A 16585-nucleotide genomic window follows, 5' to 3' on the forward strand; every position below is an offset into this window, starting at 1 on the left:
GAGCCTCGGCAGGACCTCAACGAAAAGTGAACTAAAAGCAGCAGCAATGTATTGCAAGGAATTTTCATACACCTCAAAAATGGACTTAGCCACTTTCAGCCACTGCTATTTTTCATGTGGTTTTATGTAGACAAGGATAGCATTAACACCACCAAGGAGATTTTCCAGGCCATGGAAAATTTCCATCGCCGCCATTTAGCAATGACCATACAAACATTTTCTCAGAAATTATTGTTTTGTTCCTCTACAAATGTTACAAAGTGAGCAGCCACCTCCTCTACTGTATCCCCCAAGCCACACAAAGGCAAACCTCAAAGCAGGGCTGACCAAAATGTGCACCAAACTTCAGATCCAAAAACTGGCCACCTCAGAAGCCAATATTTTCATATTCTGGGAATTCTGAGTCATGCCAGCTAGGGAAGGAGTTGGGATACGTGTGTATTGTTTTGGGGGGAATTCAGACCTCCCATTAATCAGTTCAGTGACTCCCAAATGGGCTCAGGCCCCAAAAACTGAGCTGGGAATAACTGTGGGCATTGTGAGCCCAGAAGCTGAGCCACTCTTGATGCCTCAGGTTTGAGCTTTTATATTTTCAGATTCTGTGCTGCTTTAGTGTGTAAGGCTAGGCTTCATATTAGGGGATGGCGAGCTCTCTTCGGAGCAGGGAGATAAAACAATTCCTGCTCCAGCTGGGCACCCAAATGATCCAAACCTCAGTCCAGGAGCACAAACAGCGTGGGCTGGAGAGAGAAAAACAAGCAGGGTGGGACTGCCTGGGCTGGAGCTGGAATGGGACAATGAACTGCAAGGTGCCAGTGGAGCAGAACTGATCCCAGGGAGAGCCCCGGGAGCGCTCGTGCATTTTGGGACCATTTTGGGTCATTTGGGTGCAGCCCTGGCTGGGCTCTGGTGCTGCCCAAGGTGGATCCATGGAGGAGATCAATTTAATAAATCCTTTGAATAAATCCCTGCTTTATTCTGTGACTCTGTCCAGCCCCTGCTCTGGGGCAGCTTCTCAAGGCATCACTCCCAGCCAGACAAAGAGCTCGGTAGTGTTCCCCTCCTGTGCTCAGCCAGGATTTACACAGAGTGCCCTGGGATAAGGATTGCTGGATCTACACATTCCACACCTGTGATGCTCCCAGGGCTGGAGCCAGGCTGGGAGAGCTGGGAATGTTCCCCTGGAGAAGGGAAGGATCCAGGCAGAGCTCAGAGCCCCGGGAATGTTCCCCTGGAGAAGGGAAGGATCCAGGCAGAGCTCAGAGCCCCGGGAATGTTCCCCTGGAGAAGGGAAGGATCCAGGCAGAGCTCAGAGCCCCGGGAATGTTCCCCTGGAGAAGGGAAGGATCCAGGCAGAGCTCAGAGCCCCGGGAATGTTCCCCTGGAGAAGGGAAGGATCCAGGCAGAGCTCAGAGCCCCGGGAATGTTCCCCTGGAGAAGGGAAGGATCCAGGCAGAGCTCAGAGCCCCGGGAATGTTCCCCTGGAGAAGGGAAGGATCCAGGCAGAGCTCAGAGCCCCTGGCAGGGCCTGAAGGGCTCCAGGAGAGCTGGAGAGGGACTGGGGACAAGGATGGAGGGACAGGAGCCAGGGAATGGCTCCCACTGCCAGAGGGCAGGGATGGCTGGGAGATTGGGAATTGGGAATTCCTGGCTGGGCTGGAATTCCCAGAGCAGCTGGGGCTGCCCCTGGATCCCTGGCAGTGCCCAGGGCCAGGTTGGAATAACTTGGGACAGTGGGAGGTGTCCCTGCCCCTGGCAGGGGATTTGGAGCCAGGAGAGCTTTAAGCCCCTTGCAAGGCAAAGGCCTGTGGGATTCCCAGCTTTGCTGGAGTGTTTTCTTGCAGGAGGAGCTGGGGCAAGCACAGAGCACAGAGCCCACGCACGGTTTTCACGTCGTTGGTGCCGATGATTCCCCCGATCTCCCCCAGATCCTTCAGCAGCAGGTTCAGGATTTCTGTGGCTCTCTTCTTCTGGTGGTTGCTGAGCTCCTGCAACTGGCCCAGCTCCCTCTGGGTCGCTGTCAGGGCACTCTGGAAGGGTTTAAAAACAAGAATTACCCTCCTCCCTTCAGGCTGGGCACTTTTCATGGGGTATTTTCCTCATGCCTGCTGGCGCAGTGTAGTGACACATCCAGTTCCACCTTGGCATAATCCACTTTCACAACTCACTTGCCACCAAAGGCTACTTTAGATCTATTAAATGCAGCAAATCCGCTAAGAATCTGATTTGCATAATACATCAAAGGAGGTTAATCACAGAGAAATAGGTAGGGAGGGATGGAAAATTCAATTTTTTCCAATGGATTTCGTGGTAATCTGGTTTACTGGGGCAGATAACAAAGTCTTTAATGAAACAGATTTGTTAACAACAGCTCCTTAAGTTGTGTAATGAATTAAGGGAAAAGGATGCTTTAAGCTACTCAACCAATCTTGATTTTCCTCCGATCCCATTTTTTGCTCAAGATCAGGACACATCAGCTGAAAAAGCCGATTAATTTTGTTTCCTGATCCCTTCCTTGAGATCCCTGTACAATCCCAGCTCCACAGCGCAGAGTCCAGAAAACCACCAAGCGCTGCCATTTGCATGAGGCAGATTTTCACAGCTCTCTTGGCAAAATACAGCTTTTAAATACCCAAAACACAGGATGGCCACTTCTCACATCCACTCCCTTGCTGCAAGAGCCACAATCTGCCACCAACTTCCAAAAAGCAGCTTCTGAATTCCCTTAATCTTCTTGTTTAATTAAGACAGGGAAGACAGGGTGACACCAGCAGGATTTTTGGGAAGCCCTTTGGGAATGTTTAGGGTGCAAGGAGAGAACCAAGAGGATGAGCCAAGCTGCTCTTACACTTTTCTGTGCCAGCTCATCTGCCAGCTGCTCGTTGGTCCTGGTTTTGTCCTCCACTTCCTGGGATTTCTGGTCATAGTTGACAGCCAGCTCTTCCAGGGCTTGCAGCACCTCCTTCACTTCATCCTTGGCTGCCTCGTTCTCCATCTGCAGTCGGGTCAGCTCCTCCTGGATCTTCTCATAATCCCTCCTCGTGGAGGCCAGGAGCTGGGGAGGAATATCACAGCAGCATTAAGTGACCCAAAAACTCCTTCAAAAGGCAAAACTGAAAAGGAGAAATACGGGAGGAAAAAACGTGAGCACAAATGGTGTGTGCAGGAGGGGAGAAATCCTGAAAACAGCAGCAGCTCCAGCATGAAAGCATTTGAAGGAAGCACAAAAAAAAAAAAAGCTCTGAACTTCAACGAGAAAAATCTTCATCAAATCCTATTATGACCCAAGACTGAGGCAGAGAAACTGACTTTAAACACTGTCAGAGCTCCAAGGACGTTTTCTGCCCTCAATCCAGTGCTGCAGCTCAGACCAAAAAAAAAAAAATCCCACAAAGTAAAATGTTTCACCAGAGGCTCAGGGCTCTGAGCTGAGCAGAGGGAAAAGGGCTTTGAGGCAGCCTCAAAGACCTCGTGGCTTCACAGAAATATTTTGATAAGCAAACCTAAGACGATTATTCTCAGTTATCATCTGAAGGATGATGCTGAGGACAGATTAGCTGCTCCTGTTTGCTGAGGGAAAATAATAATCTCAGAAGAAAATACTGACTTCACACACACACACACTTCAGTGAGTGTTTCCAAGCTGGAAAAGTTATTAAAAATTTATTATTATTATTATTAAAAAGTTATTAAATAGACTCTTTGCACACTGCTGAGGTTTCAGTGACTGTGGGAGGTCGCTGTCCCTTGCCCTTGAAGCAATGCTCAGTGAGATGTTAGAGCTTTGAAAATTCAGCTGTGGTGTCCTCAGCACAACCCCAGCCCCACCAGCAGCCCTGCACTTCAGGATGGTGTGAAAATAAATCCAAGTGACACCTAACATTTATTGCTAATGCTGCACTTTCAAGAAGAATAACAAAATCAGGGTTTGACATGGCATAAAAACCATCAAAGAGGGAATTACAACAGCTGAAACCAGTGCAGGAGATGTGGGAGCATTCTAACAGCAAGGTTTGGGCATTCATTCACAGAATTCACTGCTTCCCAAGAAATTTGGATTATGGATTGATATAATACTGGATAAAACCTTCCCTGCTGAAGTGTTTTGGGTGGATTTCTCCTCATCTGCCCACCAAGCAGCTGAGTGAGACTCCCAGCAAAAAAACAAACCCCACTTCTCTCAAGCAGACCACCCAAAAAGCAGAATGTCCCTGAAGAAATGGCTTTTTTTTTTATTATTTTTTTTGGCTCAGATTGCTCGTGGAAAATAGGAAAGGAGGCAGGCAGCTCTGGAGGCTGGCACGTGCCCAGGGAGGATTCAGATGCAAGGGAAATTTATCTCCCTGGAAATGCTGCAGCCTCAGAAGTGCACTCACGTTATGGAAAAAGCCATTGGCTTGCCAGAGCCAGATGGCATGTAAATATTTAAACAACAAAATAGTTTCAAATAATCCTCCTGCTAAACACAGATGGAGCTGTTGTTGACATTTATTTAAGAAATTTTCTGCGTGAACATCGCCGTGGCTTGGAGGAGTGGTGAGCATCACCTGCAGCATAAACGAGGAGATGCTGGCTGATATTGAGTGGAAAAATGGAGCAGGCTTTTCAAAATCCACCAAAAAAAACCCAAAAAAAACATTATAAAGGTGAGTGCAAACAAAGGGGAAAGGCCCATGGCTGCAGCACTCCAGGGGTCTGTTCCACGTGGGGATGGAATATCCAGAATCCCCCAAACACCCACCTGAAGCAGCAGCCAGAGGTAAAAGGCACCAAACCCCCCCCCAAAAATCAGCCTCATCTGCAGCAGGCATCAGGTTTATAATTAACCTGCTGGCTTAATCAAGCAGAAATCAGGGCTGGTTAATTAGGGGGAGCAGAGTGAGGCAGGTGCTGCTGGATCAGTGAGCTCATCACATCTCCAGGGCAGAGCAGGGACAGCTGACGTGGGGAAAAACACCTGGAAAAATAAAATATCACCTTCTCCTTCCAAGGCTGGGCAGAAAAAGGCTCTGAACAGCACCAGCTGCAGAGTTTGGAATTTAGCAAAGCTGGACCAATAATGTGCAAAAAAAAAAAAGGGGGGGAAATGGACACTGAAAATCTGATTGATCCTCCAGAGGTGACACTGGCACAGGGAGGGTGGGAATAATTCTGCTCCCAAACAGGGGGGATGCACATCACCCCAAAAACCAGGCACAGGTGTCAGGGAAAATCAGCCCCAGGTGGGCAAAGGGATGGAGAAAAGATGGGAGAAGAGAGGGGACACAAACTCATAATACACATCAAGAAACAACAGGCTGAGCAGGCATTATTATTATTATTATTATTATTATTATTATTATTATTATTATTATTATTATTATTATTATTATTATTATTTTATAATAATAATAATTTTGTTATTATTAATAATGTTATTGTTATTATTGTGTAGCCACAGGCAACACTGTGCAGTGCAGGGCAATCAAATCAAGCTGTGGCAAGAGAATGAGGAGCTTCATCTTGGAAATAAAATAAAATAATATAAAATAAAAAATAAAATAAAATAAAATATAAAAAAATAAAATAAAATAAAATAAAATAAAATAAAATAAAATAAAATAATAACTGGAGATTCCCCTGGCCAGGACAATTCCCCAGAGAGGGCAGGTGAACCCTGAGTGATGAATACCAGACATGTTTATAAATTGTTTTTTTTTTTCTCTAATAACACCTTGGAAACCCTTTCTGACACACTACAATACAATTCTGATACACAAAACCTTTTATTGATACACAATAAAAAGCAACTCCTAAGAAATATCACAGCAACATTTGGGGAATTTGGTGTTAATTTATTTTTATTTTATGTTTATTATTTTGCATCTTCAGAACTCCTCATGGAAGGGAATGGCTTGACTGAGTTTAGTGATCACGTTCTCCATCCTAAACCCAACAAAAATTCATTTTAGGGGCAGAAAAGATGCAATCAAATGTTTGAAGTGAGCAATCCAAGATTTTAGAGCAAATCTGGGGCAGCACCAATTATCAGATTTTTCCAGCTCACAGATTGCTGTCTCTAATTGCCAAAATAATGATAATTAGTAATTTAATATCAGGAAATCTCTAACTGCCTGGACACCTGAATGGGCACATCAAAAATCACATTTGGAGTGAAAAATCCTGGCCCCTCTCCTACCTTGGACCTGCAGCATCACTTCCCAGCAGGAGGGATTGTTGTTTCAAGGACTTTTATCAAGGCTTAATGAGAATATTATGAAATTTCGAGTTTAAATCTGGCTGACACCTTCTGCACTTGAATTTTAGCCAGTTCATATGAACAGAATCATTAAACAAGGGTTAATTACAAGGGGCTCAGGAGCAAAATGTAAAGGGATTTTTTTTATTTTTTAGGTTGGTTTATTTATTTAATTTCTTACCTCCTCTTGATCCAACATTTGCTGCTTTAATTTTTCAGCCAACTGGCTCTGCTGGTTGATTTCATCATCCTGCAATGAAACAGGGGTGGAGATTTTTAATTTCTTTTCACAGCTCTCACTTGATTACTTTTTATTTCCTCTTTCTAGCAAAGAAAGGGGAATAAAACTTTGTGCATGTTTGAGTGGCATGAGGGGAGAGAAAAATAAATAAGCATAAATATAGCATAAATAAAATAAATAAATACACACAGAGCTCTGCTAGAAGAGCTGTCAACACTGGTATAAATGGGGATATTTTGGGTTTGGGATCCCTGTGTTTGGGAATAAATATCTTCTCATTCCCTAGGGAAAAACTCAGACCTGCTCCAGAATAATTCACTGTGCTTTGCTGCTTTTGATGAGGAAAGTGAAGGAATGGCTGATTTTATTTTCCTTTTCCTGATCAATATGGAAAAGCTGGAGATTGCAGAGAAAAGCTGTCATTTCTTACAGCAAACTGCTCTTTTCAGTGCCACCAACACTGCTGTGCAACCAGGCTGTGCAGGGAGACCAAAATTCAGGTTTAAACACAATTCCTCAATGTCCACAAACAGCCAAACCTCAATGTTAACAGGCAAGGACACACTGGGATTTTTTTCTGCTCCTTTCCTGCTAATTACAAGTGAATTTTAAAATTGAGTATTGATTCATGATGAGAGCTGCCCTTTTTTTGTTTTGGTTTTTTCTTTTTGCTGCTCTCATCCAGGGTGGTGAATGGATTTTTCTGGGCCTTTTTTTTTCCCCCCCACTTTTCATCTTCCAACAAGCCAAAGCTCTTAATGGCTGGAGAAGGGAATTGCTGAGAGCTTTAAGTGCCACTGATGTCCCTCAAGCTGTGCAAAGAAAAATAAAAAAAACCAAATAAATAAATGAGCCCTCTGGGCTGTGTTTGCAGCTCCAAGGACACAAACAAAAGGGGATGGGGATATATTGTCCTTAAAATTCTAGGATTTTTTTTTTTCCCCTGGTGACTCCAAGATGACATTACAGTTTGCTGAGGGATTTTACACTTAAAACTATCAGAAAAGTGGGCTCTGAATTCCTGGGGAGTGCTCCCAAATACTGCACAGGGAAAAGGGATGGAGAGCAGGATCTGCTTTTAGGCAGCACTTGGAATTTCCCAACGTTTCCCAGTTCACAACAGAAACAGAAGCAAAAATACACCAATAGAGCAAAGAAAGCAAAAGGGCAAAAATAGACAACTAGAAGAAACAGAGCAAAAATACAAAAATCTGGGCAATCATTTTCCATTCCCACCTGGAATCAAACATTCCCACCTGGAATCATCCAACATTCCCACCCAGAATCCAGCATTCCCACCCGGAATCCAACATCCGCACCCGGAATCCAACATTCCCACTGGGAATCTAACAGCCCCACCTGAAATCCAATATTCCCACCTGAAATCCAATATTTCCACCTGGAATCCAATATTCCCACCTGGAATCATCCAACATTCCCACCATAAATCCAATATTTTCATCCGAAATCCAACATTCTCACCGGGAATCCAATATCGCCACCCGGAATCCAACATCCCCATGTGAAATCCAATATTCCCACCCAATATCCAACATTCCCACCTGGAACCCAACATTCCCACCTGAAATCATCCAACATTCCAACCCAAAATCCAACATTCCCACCTGGAACCCAACATCCCCACCCGGAATCCAACATTCCCACCTTATCATCCAGCTGCCTGTAGAGACTGGCGATCTCCTCATCGTATTTCTGCTTCTCCTCTGTGGAGATGCTGGCGACCACGGGGGTGATATTATCAATAATTGGGGTGTTATCACAAGGCTCCAGGTTCTTCTGGTCCTTGGCACTGATCTGCTCCTCCTCGGGCACAGCTTCTCCTGCAGGGACACAGCTGATGAAAATCCTACCATCCCAAACCCATGGATTCTCCAGGATGGTCACTCCTGGGCAGTGAAGGGCTTTGTGCCACTTCCAGGGATACAAATGACAAGGAAATGGTGTGGGAAGGTGGCCACCCTTCTGAGGGTGGTGATCCCATGGAAATGCAAACTCCATGTGGTGCCTCAGATTTTGGCTTTTATTTAATTTTCCAGGTTCTGTGCTGCTTTGGTGTGCAGCTCTGAGCTTCACATTCAGTGTTGGTGAGCAGGGAGACAAAACAATTCCTGCTCCAGCTGGGCACCCAAATGATCCAAATCTCAGCCCAGGAGCACAAACAGCGTGGGCTGGAGAGAGAAAAACAAGCAGGGTGGGACTGCCTGGGCTGGAGCTGGAATGGGACAATGAACTCCAAGGTGCCAATGGAGCAGAACTGATCATTTTGTGACCAATCATCCATTTTTTGGGACCATTTTGGGTCATTTGGGTGCAGCCCTGGCTGGGCTCTGGTGCTGCCCAAGGTGGATCCATGGAGGATATCAATTTAATAAATCCTTGAATAAATCCCTGTTTATTCTGTGGCTCTGTCCAGCCTTGCTCTAGCTCAGCCTTCTCAAGGTATCACAGGGACTCTGTGAGGTCTTTTCCAACCTTGATGATCCCATAAAATCCAGCAGCACATTGATCATTAAAAGCAGAGAACTCCTGTCTCCTCTTTCACTCCCTTGATAAATCAGGATTAGCTCCATGGATTACCAGAGGTGTAAAAAACGAGGAAAACCTCCCAAATTCCAGCCTAAAATCTGCTGCATTTAAATATCTCTTCCTCCAGGGATTTCCAGCTCCAGGATGGACCAGCACAGCCATGTTTAAAACAATATTCAACTTTTGCCTTGCAAATTCCAGCACAAACACCAACTTCCAGAGGTTGCCAGTGCACAGCAGACACATTCCCTACAAAAATCCTTGTCCCCAAGGAATATTTCCTTTTGGAACAGCCCTGGGTTACAATTACAGGCTCAGAGATGAGGGATGGGTGAGCTGCTCACGGCAGGAATTAAATCCACCCTCACCAGAGGCTGGGGAAACCCCTGGATGCTGCACACGTTGCTCAGGGGGTGGGAAAGGTGAAGGTTTTTCCCTTTTCCAGGACAAAAACTCCAATATTTTAGCTCCTGAAAGCTTTACCAGCCATTCCTTTTGCCAGTTTATCTCACTGGCAGGGGAACGGGTCAACAGGACCAATAGATCAAAGCCCAGAAAGGCTGAGTGAGGCCCCAGAGCAAAACAAAAAGGGCAAAACAAAAGCACAACCAATGAAGTAGATGATTTTTTTTCCCCCAGTTTAAAACATGTAAAAAGTGGATTTTGAAATCAAGCAGCATGACCTCTATCGAGGTACTTCACTCCAAATATTTTCTGCCCTATTTCTGAAGGCTTGATGGTATTTTCTATTATTCATGAGGGAAATGTGAATTGATTTTTTTTGCTGTTGGTGCAGAGAAGGAAAGGTGGGTTTGGTTACAATTCAGGGCCTTGTACACAAAAAATTCTCCTCAGGCTGTGGAGAATCCACCAGGATAAACATTTTGGGATTAAACATTCCCAAAAATGAATGTTTAATTTCTCATTCACTGGATGAGAACCTCCTGCCTGCAAAACACAGAAAAATTGAGCACCTGGAAGCTGAAATGCTCAGCTCACCCTTTTAATTTGCAGAATAAATCCTCAATTCCTGGAATAAGCTGTACCCATGGAATATTATCCAAGATGGGATTGCTGGGACAATTCCCTCTGTAAAAAGCTTCCATCCTTCCAGAGGATGGGAGTGCACAAGGTCAGAGAAGAAATCAATAATCTTTTGAATGCATTGCTGGGTAACAGCAGCACCCAGGGAGGGGAGGAGGATATTTAAACAAAAGGATCCATCCAGGACTTTCTAAAAAAAAAAAATAAGCTTTGGTTTGGGGGTTTGGTTTTTTGTTGTTGCTTGATTTTTAAAATGTGAAATAAACAATTCAAACTAAGGCTGGTTTGCTGAAATTGTCTGCCAGCGTTCCAGATTAAATTAGATTTTTAAAGTTTGGTTTTCAATAAGAATTCTTTCATTTTGTGTATCCATATTCTGTCTCCTGTACCATCCTACAGATGATGTCACAACCTTGAACAGCAATTCCACACGTTTCTAATCAGAAAAGTGTCTGTTCTCAACAAAAATGTTCATTTAGAAGCCACAGGAGCAGACAAATGGTGATTCTTCTAAGCAGATGCCACTCCCTAAAGGATTAATTATTCTAATGTGAAATTCAATTATAAAAAAATCCCCAAACCCAAGGTCCAATTACCTTAAAGCACAACGATTCTCATGCCTGAGGAGCAGAGTTATTAAAAAAAAAAAAGAAAAAAAAAATATAATGACATTTTTCCTTTTTTTATTACTATCATTATGTGTGCTTTACCCTGCACTCACTCATTTTGGCATTTTCACTGGTTTCTCTCACAAATGGCTGCTGATTTGCCTGATTTTTGCTTCTTCACCTTCCATTATTATTATGAAGTGTGAGTTATAATGTGAATTTAGGTTCAGTGGCCAGACACAATTAATAAAAATTGTGATTTAGGGCAAGGATTCAACACAGACACATCCAGCTCCCAGTTTTTGGCACCCACCATTCCTCCACCTGTTCAGCTCCAGCTCCAGGTGCTGGATAACATTCTTTAAACTCTTGTTTTTGTCCTTCTCCTTCTCATACTTCTTCTTCCACTCCTCTGCTGTCAGCTCCAGGTTCACAGACACCGTGTTCTTGATGGTCTTGGCCCTGCAAACAAATCCCAGGGCAGCTGCTTTGGGGATTTTAGCCCACTGCAACAGTGGGGATTGGGGATTTTTCCATCATACGGAGGGAAATGAACGGGGAAATTGTGGATTCCCCATCCCTGGAAGTGTTCAGGGGAGGAAAGAAAGGGGGGAGGAAAGAAAGGAGAAAAAAGGAAAGGAGAAAAGGAAAGAAGGGAAAGGAAAGAGGAGAAAGAGAGAAAAGGAAAAGGAAAGAGAAAAGGAAAGAGAGAAAAGGAAAGAGAGAAAAGGAAAGAGAGAAAAGGAAAACAAAGGGAAAATGGAAAAGGGAAAGGGGAAAAATGAAAGGAGGAAAAGGAAAGGGGGAAAAGGAAAGGGGGAAAAGGAAATGGGAAAAGGAGAGGGGGAAAAGAAGAGGGGGAAAGAAAAGGAGAGGGGGAAAAGGAAAGGGGAGAAAGGAAAAGGGAGAAAGGAAAGGGGAAAAAGGAAAGGGGGAAAAGGAAAGGGGAAAAGAAAATGGAAAAAGGAGAGGGGAAAAAGGAGAGGGGAAAAAGGTAAAAGGTAAAAGGTAAAAGGTAAAAGGTAAAAGGTAAAATGAAAGGATTCTCCCTAGGCAAAAAGTATCCCAAATTTCAAGCCTCCTAACAAACACCACCACTTCATTATTCTGAAAGTGCTCAGCTCCAACCCAACCAATTGTGCCAGGAAATGCAAAGCAAGCAGAAAACAATGCCCAGCACCTACTCCAGCAAATCCACATTGAAAAGGGAAACCAAACCAATCACAATGAATTAAGAAAGCCTCAGATCTTTGCCCTTCACTGCTCAGACACCGAGTCCCTCCAAATGCCTCCAGTGCTGTTGAATAAAGCAGAGGATAAGGAAAAGGATAACAGATAAACCCTCAGCAGTTTATAAAGCTCCAGTGATTTGCACTCTGTGGCAAGCAGGACTTTTATTACCTTAAAAGTACTTTTTAAATAAGCCTATGCTTTTAAAATAATTTCCTAATGGTCAGGGTTTACACTTTGTCTCTGCTAAAAGCACAGCTCAGGTTTCCACTCATTTAACTGTACCAGGGGGGAAAAAAAGCCCCACCACACCAGGAAGTTTCTCCAGATGATGGATGAAGCCCTTACTGACAACTAAAATTAAAAATGAGATAAAAACCACGAGAAAAGATGGAGTAGAAAAAGAAAAAGCTGATTCACTACTATCAAAGGGGCACTTGTACAGTTTGATTGGTACAAGGGCTCCTCTGAAGATGGATTTCATTCCTGACATTTACTTTAATGGTGACATAAGTCTTTCTTTTCCCAGGAAAAATCAGCAATCAGCCATGAGTCATGGACCTTCCCTTTAATGCCACTGAGGTCCTCAATTGTGTCACATCAGAAAATGAGACACAACAACCCAAAAGCCTGGAAAAGAAGCCCCATTCCCACCATTCCCACCCCAAAATCCTGGCAGAGAACATTGTGCATGGATAATCCATGGGCTGCTGTGCACAGAGCTCCAGTCCTCCCTGGGAAATAGAAATTATTTCCATCCTGACAAATTCAGTGCTGCCCATGAGGAGCTCCTCACAAATATTTCCCTGTTTTCCCAGTTCTTGCACTTCCATCCTGGTCCTCAGCGAGGATCACCCTTAAAATGTTCCCCCTCCCAGGAAACTGTTGAATATTTAGCCAGGATGTGCAGAGTCAGTCAGAAAACTGCCTTGCTACCCCAAAAAAGGCAGATTTTATTGGTTACTGGAAAGAGGAATGAAGCCAGGAGGAATGCAAACTGAAACTGAACTTGGAAGCTGGAGCTCGGAGTTGTCCACGCTCTTGATTTCATTCCTGCCTCTCAGGATGTTTGTTTTTGCTCAGCACATGACCTGATCAACAGAAGTTTGCATCTTCAATAGCTAAAAATCATGTTTTCAGCTCACGATGGGGAAAAAAAAAAAAAAAATCTACAAAGCAACTCTTGAACCTGATTTTTCTCCTGGCCACTGCCTCTTTTTGCAGTCCAGAAACTCCACGTGGTGCAAAACAGCCCAGTTTTAAACAAAGCTATTGTATCCTCAAATTGTTCAGCTCTTCAAACACTCCTAACTTGCCAGTATTTTTCCCTTCTGCTGCTACACAAATCAAACAAAACGAGTAATTTTCCAAAGGACCCGAGTTCTCCTCAATTACCACAAAAGCAGTAATTACATAATGAGCCTGACCCATTTCTGCAAACCTTCCCAATGCATTTTATATCACTCTTGTCAATAAACATACATGGAAATTTTCTTTCTGGATCCTTCCATGCTTTGTGTTGCTGAATTGTCCAGATGCTCCAAACATCAGGTCCATGAGCTACCATGGCAAGCTCTCAAAGCTGACAACATTACAGAGCCCACACTCTTGAATTTTCCTAATTTTTAAACCAATAACAATGATTTAAAACCTTTCACAGCCATAACAATGATCCCTGAGGTGGAATTCAAGGAGAAGACACCTCTTAAAAGCATCAACAGCACTGTCAGATAAAACAAAATTGAATTTTTCCACAGAAAACTGCCCAGTGCCTTTATCTTTCTTAGCAGGCCAAAAATGAGATGTGGTGGAAAACAACCCATTTTCACAGCAAGACAAAGGTATTGTGTTCTACAACTGCTAAATTTTATTTTTCACAGTCCTACCTTGCTGGTATTTTTCCTTTCTGCTGCCACACAAAAATAAACAAAATTTGGATTTTCTCAATAAACCAAAACTGCCTTTTTTCCACAGAAAACTGTCCGGTGATTTTATCTTCCCCATAAAATTTCAAGGAATTTGTGGATATTCTCAGTTCAGACAGAGAGGAAAAGAGAAATATTTTTTCCCAGGCTTAGCCTGGTAGAAATCTTTCTCTTTTTCTCTCTGACTGAACTGAGAATTTCCACACGAATTAAGATGACACTTTCTGCAGGAAGGAATTAAAAAAATCTCTTCTGAACATCCTTCCATGGATTGCCCAACCTTTTCCCACTTTCCAACCCCACTCTGCTCCCAAGCAGAGCAGCTGGCCAGCATTAACCTTGATTTTCCTGGAGGGTTTTCCTGGGATTATTGGGAATAAAGAGACAACCCTCTGAATTTCTCCATTTTTTTACCAACTCCAGAAACGCCAAGCTCTGGATTCCAAAGGAGGATGGATTCATCCAGGCTGGCCCCAGTGGGACTCACCTCTGGCCAAACATCAGTGTGGATTTGGTCTCGGCCTCGTTGAACACGGAGGGGGAGCAGCAGATGACAATGGTGGTCCTGCAGTTCCCCCCCAGGGAATCCTGCAGGATTCCATGGATTGCCCAACCTTTCCCACTTTCCAACCCCACTCACTCTGCTCCCAAGCAGAGCAGCTGCTGGCCAGCATTAACCTTGATTTTCCTGGGATCACTGGGACTAAAGAGACAACCCTCGGAATTTCTCAATTTTTTAACCAAAAATTTCTCCATTTTTTTACCAAAAATTTTTTACTCCAGAAATGCCAAACTCTGGATTCCAAAGGAGGATGGATTCATCCAGGCTGATCCCAGTGGGACTCACCTCTGGCCAAACATCAGTGTGGATTTGGTCTCGGCCTCGTTGAACACGGAGGGGGAGCAGCAGATGACAATGGTGGTCCTGCAGTTCCCCCCCCAGGGAATCCTGCAGGATTCCATGGATTGCCCAACCTTTTCCCACTTTCCAACCCCACTCACTCTGCTCCCAAGCAGAGCAGCTGCTGGCCAGCATTAACCTTGATTTTCCTGGGATCACTGGGACTAAAGAGACAACCCTCGGAATTTCTCCATTTTTTAACCAAAAATTTCTCCATTTTTTTACCAAAAATTTTTTACTGCAGAAATGCCAAACTCTGGATTCCAAAGGAGGATGGATTCATCCAGGCTGATTCCAGTGGGACTCACCTCTGGCCAAACATCAGCGTGGATTTGGTCTCGGCCTCGTTGAACACGGAGGGGGAGCAGCAGATGACGATGGTGGTCCTGCAGTTCCCCCCCAGGGAATCCTGCAGGATCCTGGTCATTTTGCTGTCTCGGTAGGGAACGTGGGTTTTCTAATCCAAAAAGACAAGAACAATTCTTTTAACCAGTGGAGGTGAGCCCACGCTGGCAGGAGTCACAATTTTGTTGTGGTTGTGCCCAAATTTGGAGCTGCTCCACCGCTGAGGATGAACTCCTCGTCTCGGCCAGAACAGCCAAAGTGGCACTGCTTTGTGACAACATTTTGGTTGTTAATGTTTTATTAACAGCCAATATTTTCACCCTTCAGAGCTGAAATCTTAGCTCCTTTCACTCTTTTCCTTTTTTAAAGAAACAGGTAAATAAACCCCCCTCACCAGCCCAGCCAGGATTACTCACAGTTCCCTCTGCCAAGGCCGAGATCACATTGCCCAGGGCAGACAAAGATTTATTGATATTTTTAGCTTCATCCAGAACTGCCCCTTCTGCTCCAGTTTTGCTGACCTGCAAAGAGAGCAGGAAGGAGTCAGGTTCTGCTCCAGCACAGAGCTCCAGCCCTGCAAAGCTGAGCCTAAAGATGCTCCCGGAGGAGCAAAACCTGGCTTAGCTCAGCGTGGGCCAGGAGAATTTTACATCAATTTTTATATCAACTTTTATAACTTTTTTGGTAGTACAAGCCCGGAATAATTCCACTTTTCTCCTACTCCAAGAGCGAGCTGTAATTTTATTTTAATTCATGGAGAATTTTATTCAGGGGAAAGTTTATTCAGGGAGATGTCAGTGCTCACCTGAGGAGATTTGGGAACCACTTGCAAGGCCAAGCTGTTCCCCCAGTGGCCCCAAAATCAGCACCTTGCCTTTTTATGCTTGCAAGGACCAAAAATATATCAAAAATCACAGATTTTATTCATGGCCACTGCCTCCTTTAGCAGGCCAAAAATGACATGTGGCAGAAAGCAATCCAATTTTCACAGCAAGACAAATCTATTGTGTTCTGCAACTTGCTAAATTTTATTTTACACAGTCCTAACTTGCTGGTATTTTTCCTTTCTGCTACTACACAAATAAAACAAAATTTGGGTTTTCTAAAGTGTCCAAATACATGATAAATCTGTATCTTCTTCTCTACATTAAAACTATCTCTATTTTCACCTAAAAATGCCCCACAACATGAAGGAAAAGCAGTTGTGCCTTTTAAGAAGTCAACCTACCCAAGAAATCCATATTTCGGGTTTTCTGTACCATAACAAACCACAAAAGTTGATTTTTCAGAGGAGAGGAGTGCCTGCCCATGCCCTCATTTTGTAAACACCATAAAGAGCTTTTAATTTAACAAATCTGTGCAATCATAGACATGAACATGATTAATTACTCTGACAAATCACTTCTGCATTGTACCCCTGGGTTATCAATTAAGGTGTCCCAAGGAGCAACCCAAAATCCCAATAAAGCTGATTTTGAGCACTCCAGGAGACATCAGAATGAGGAT

The 16585-nt window shown here is 43.9% G+C and overlaps 1 protein-coding gene across 1 annotated transcript in view; it reads right to left on the reverse strand.

The window, feature by feature from the left end:
- The window catches only part of KIF5C (kinesin family member 5C), a 73358-nt gene that overhangs the window by 21074 nt on the left and 35699 nt on the right, over positions 1-16585 (reverse strand). The window contains exons 9-15 of the mRNA XM_077784890.1: positions 15496-15600; positions 15043-15191; positions 10992-11140; positions 8145-8320; positions 6420-6488; positions 2849-3055; positions 1884-2030 (exon numbers count right to left, since the gene is read on the reverse strand). Coding sequence (XP_077641016.1) covers positions 1884-2030; positions 2849-3055; positions 6420-6488; positions 8145-8320; positions 10992-11140; positions 15043-15191; positions 15496-15600 — 1002 coding nt within the window. The remainder of the gene's footprint in view (positions 1-1883; positions 2031-2848; positions 3056-6419; positions 6489-8144; positions 8321-10991; positions 11141-15042; positions 15192-15495; positions 15601-16585) is intronic.

Source organism: Lonchura striata, chromosome 8, assembly GCF_046129695.1.
Source record: "Lonchura striata isolate bLonStr1 chromosome 8, bLonStr1.mat, whole genome shotgun sequence".
NCBI lineage: Eukaryota > Metazoa > Chordata > Aves > Passeriformes > Estrildidae > Lonchura > Lonchura striata.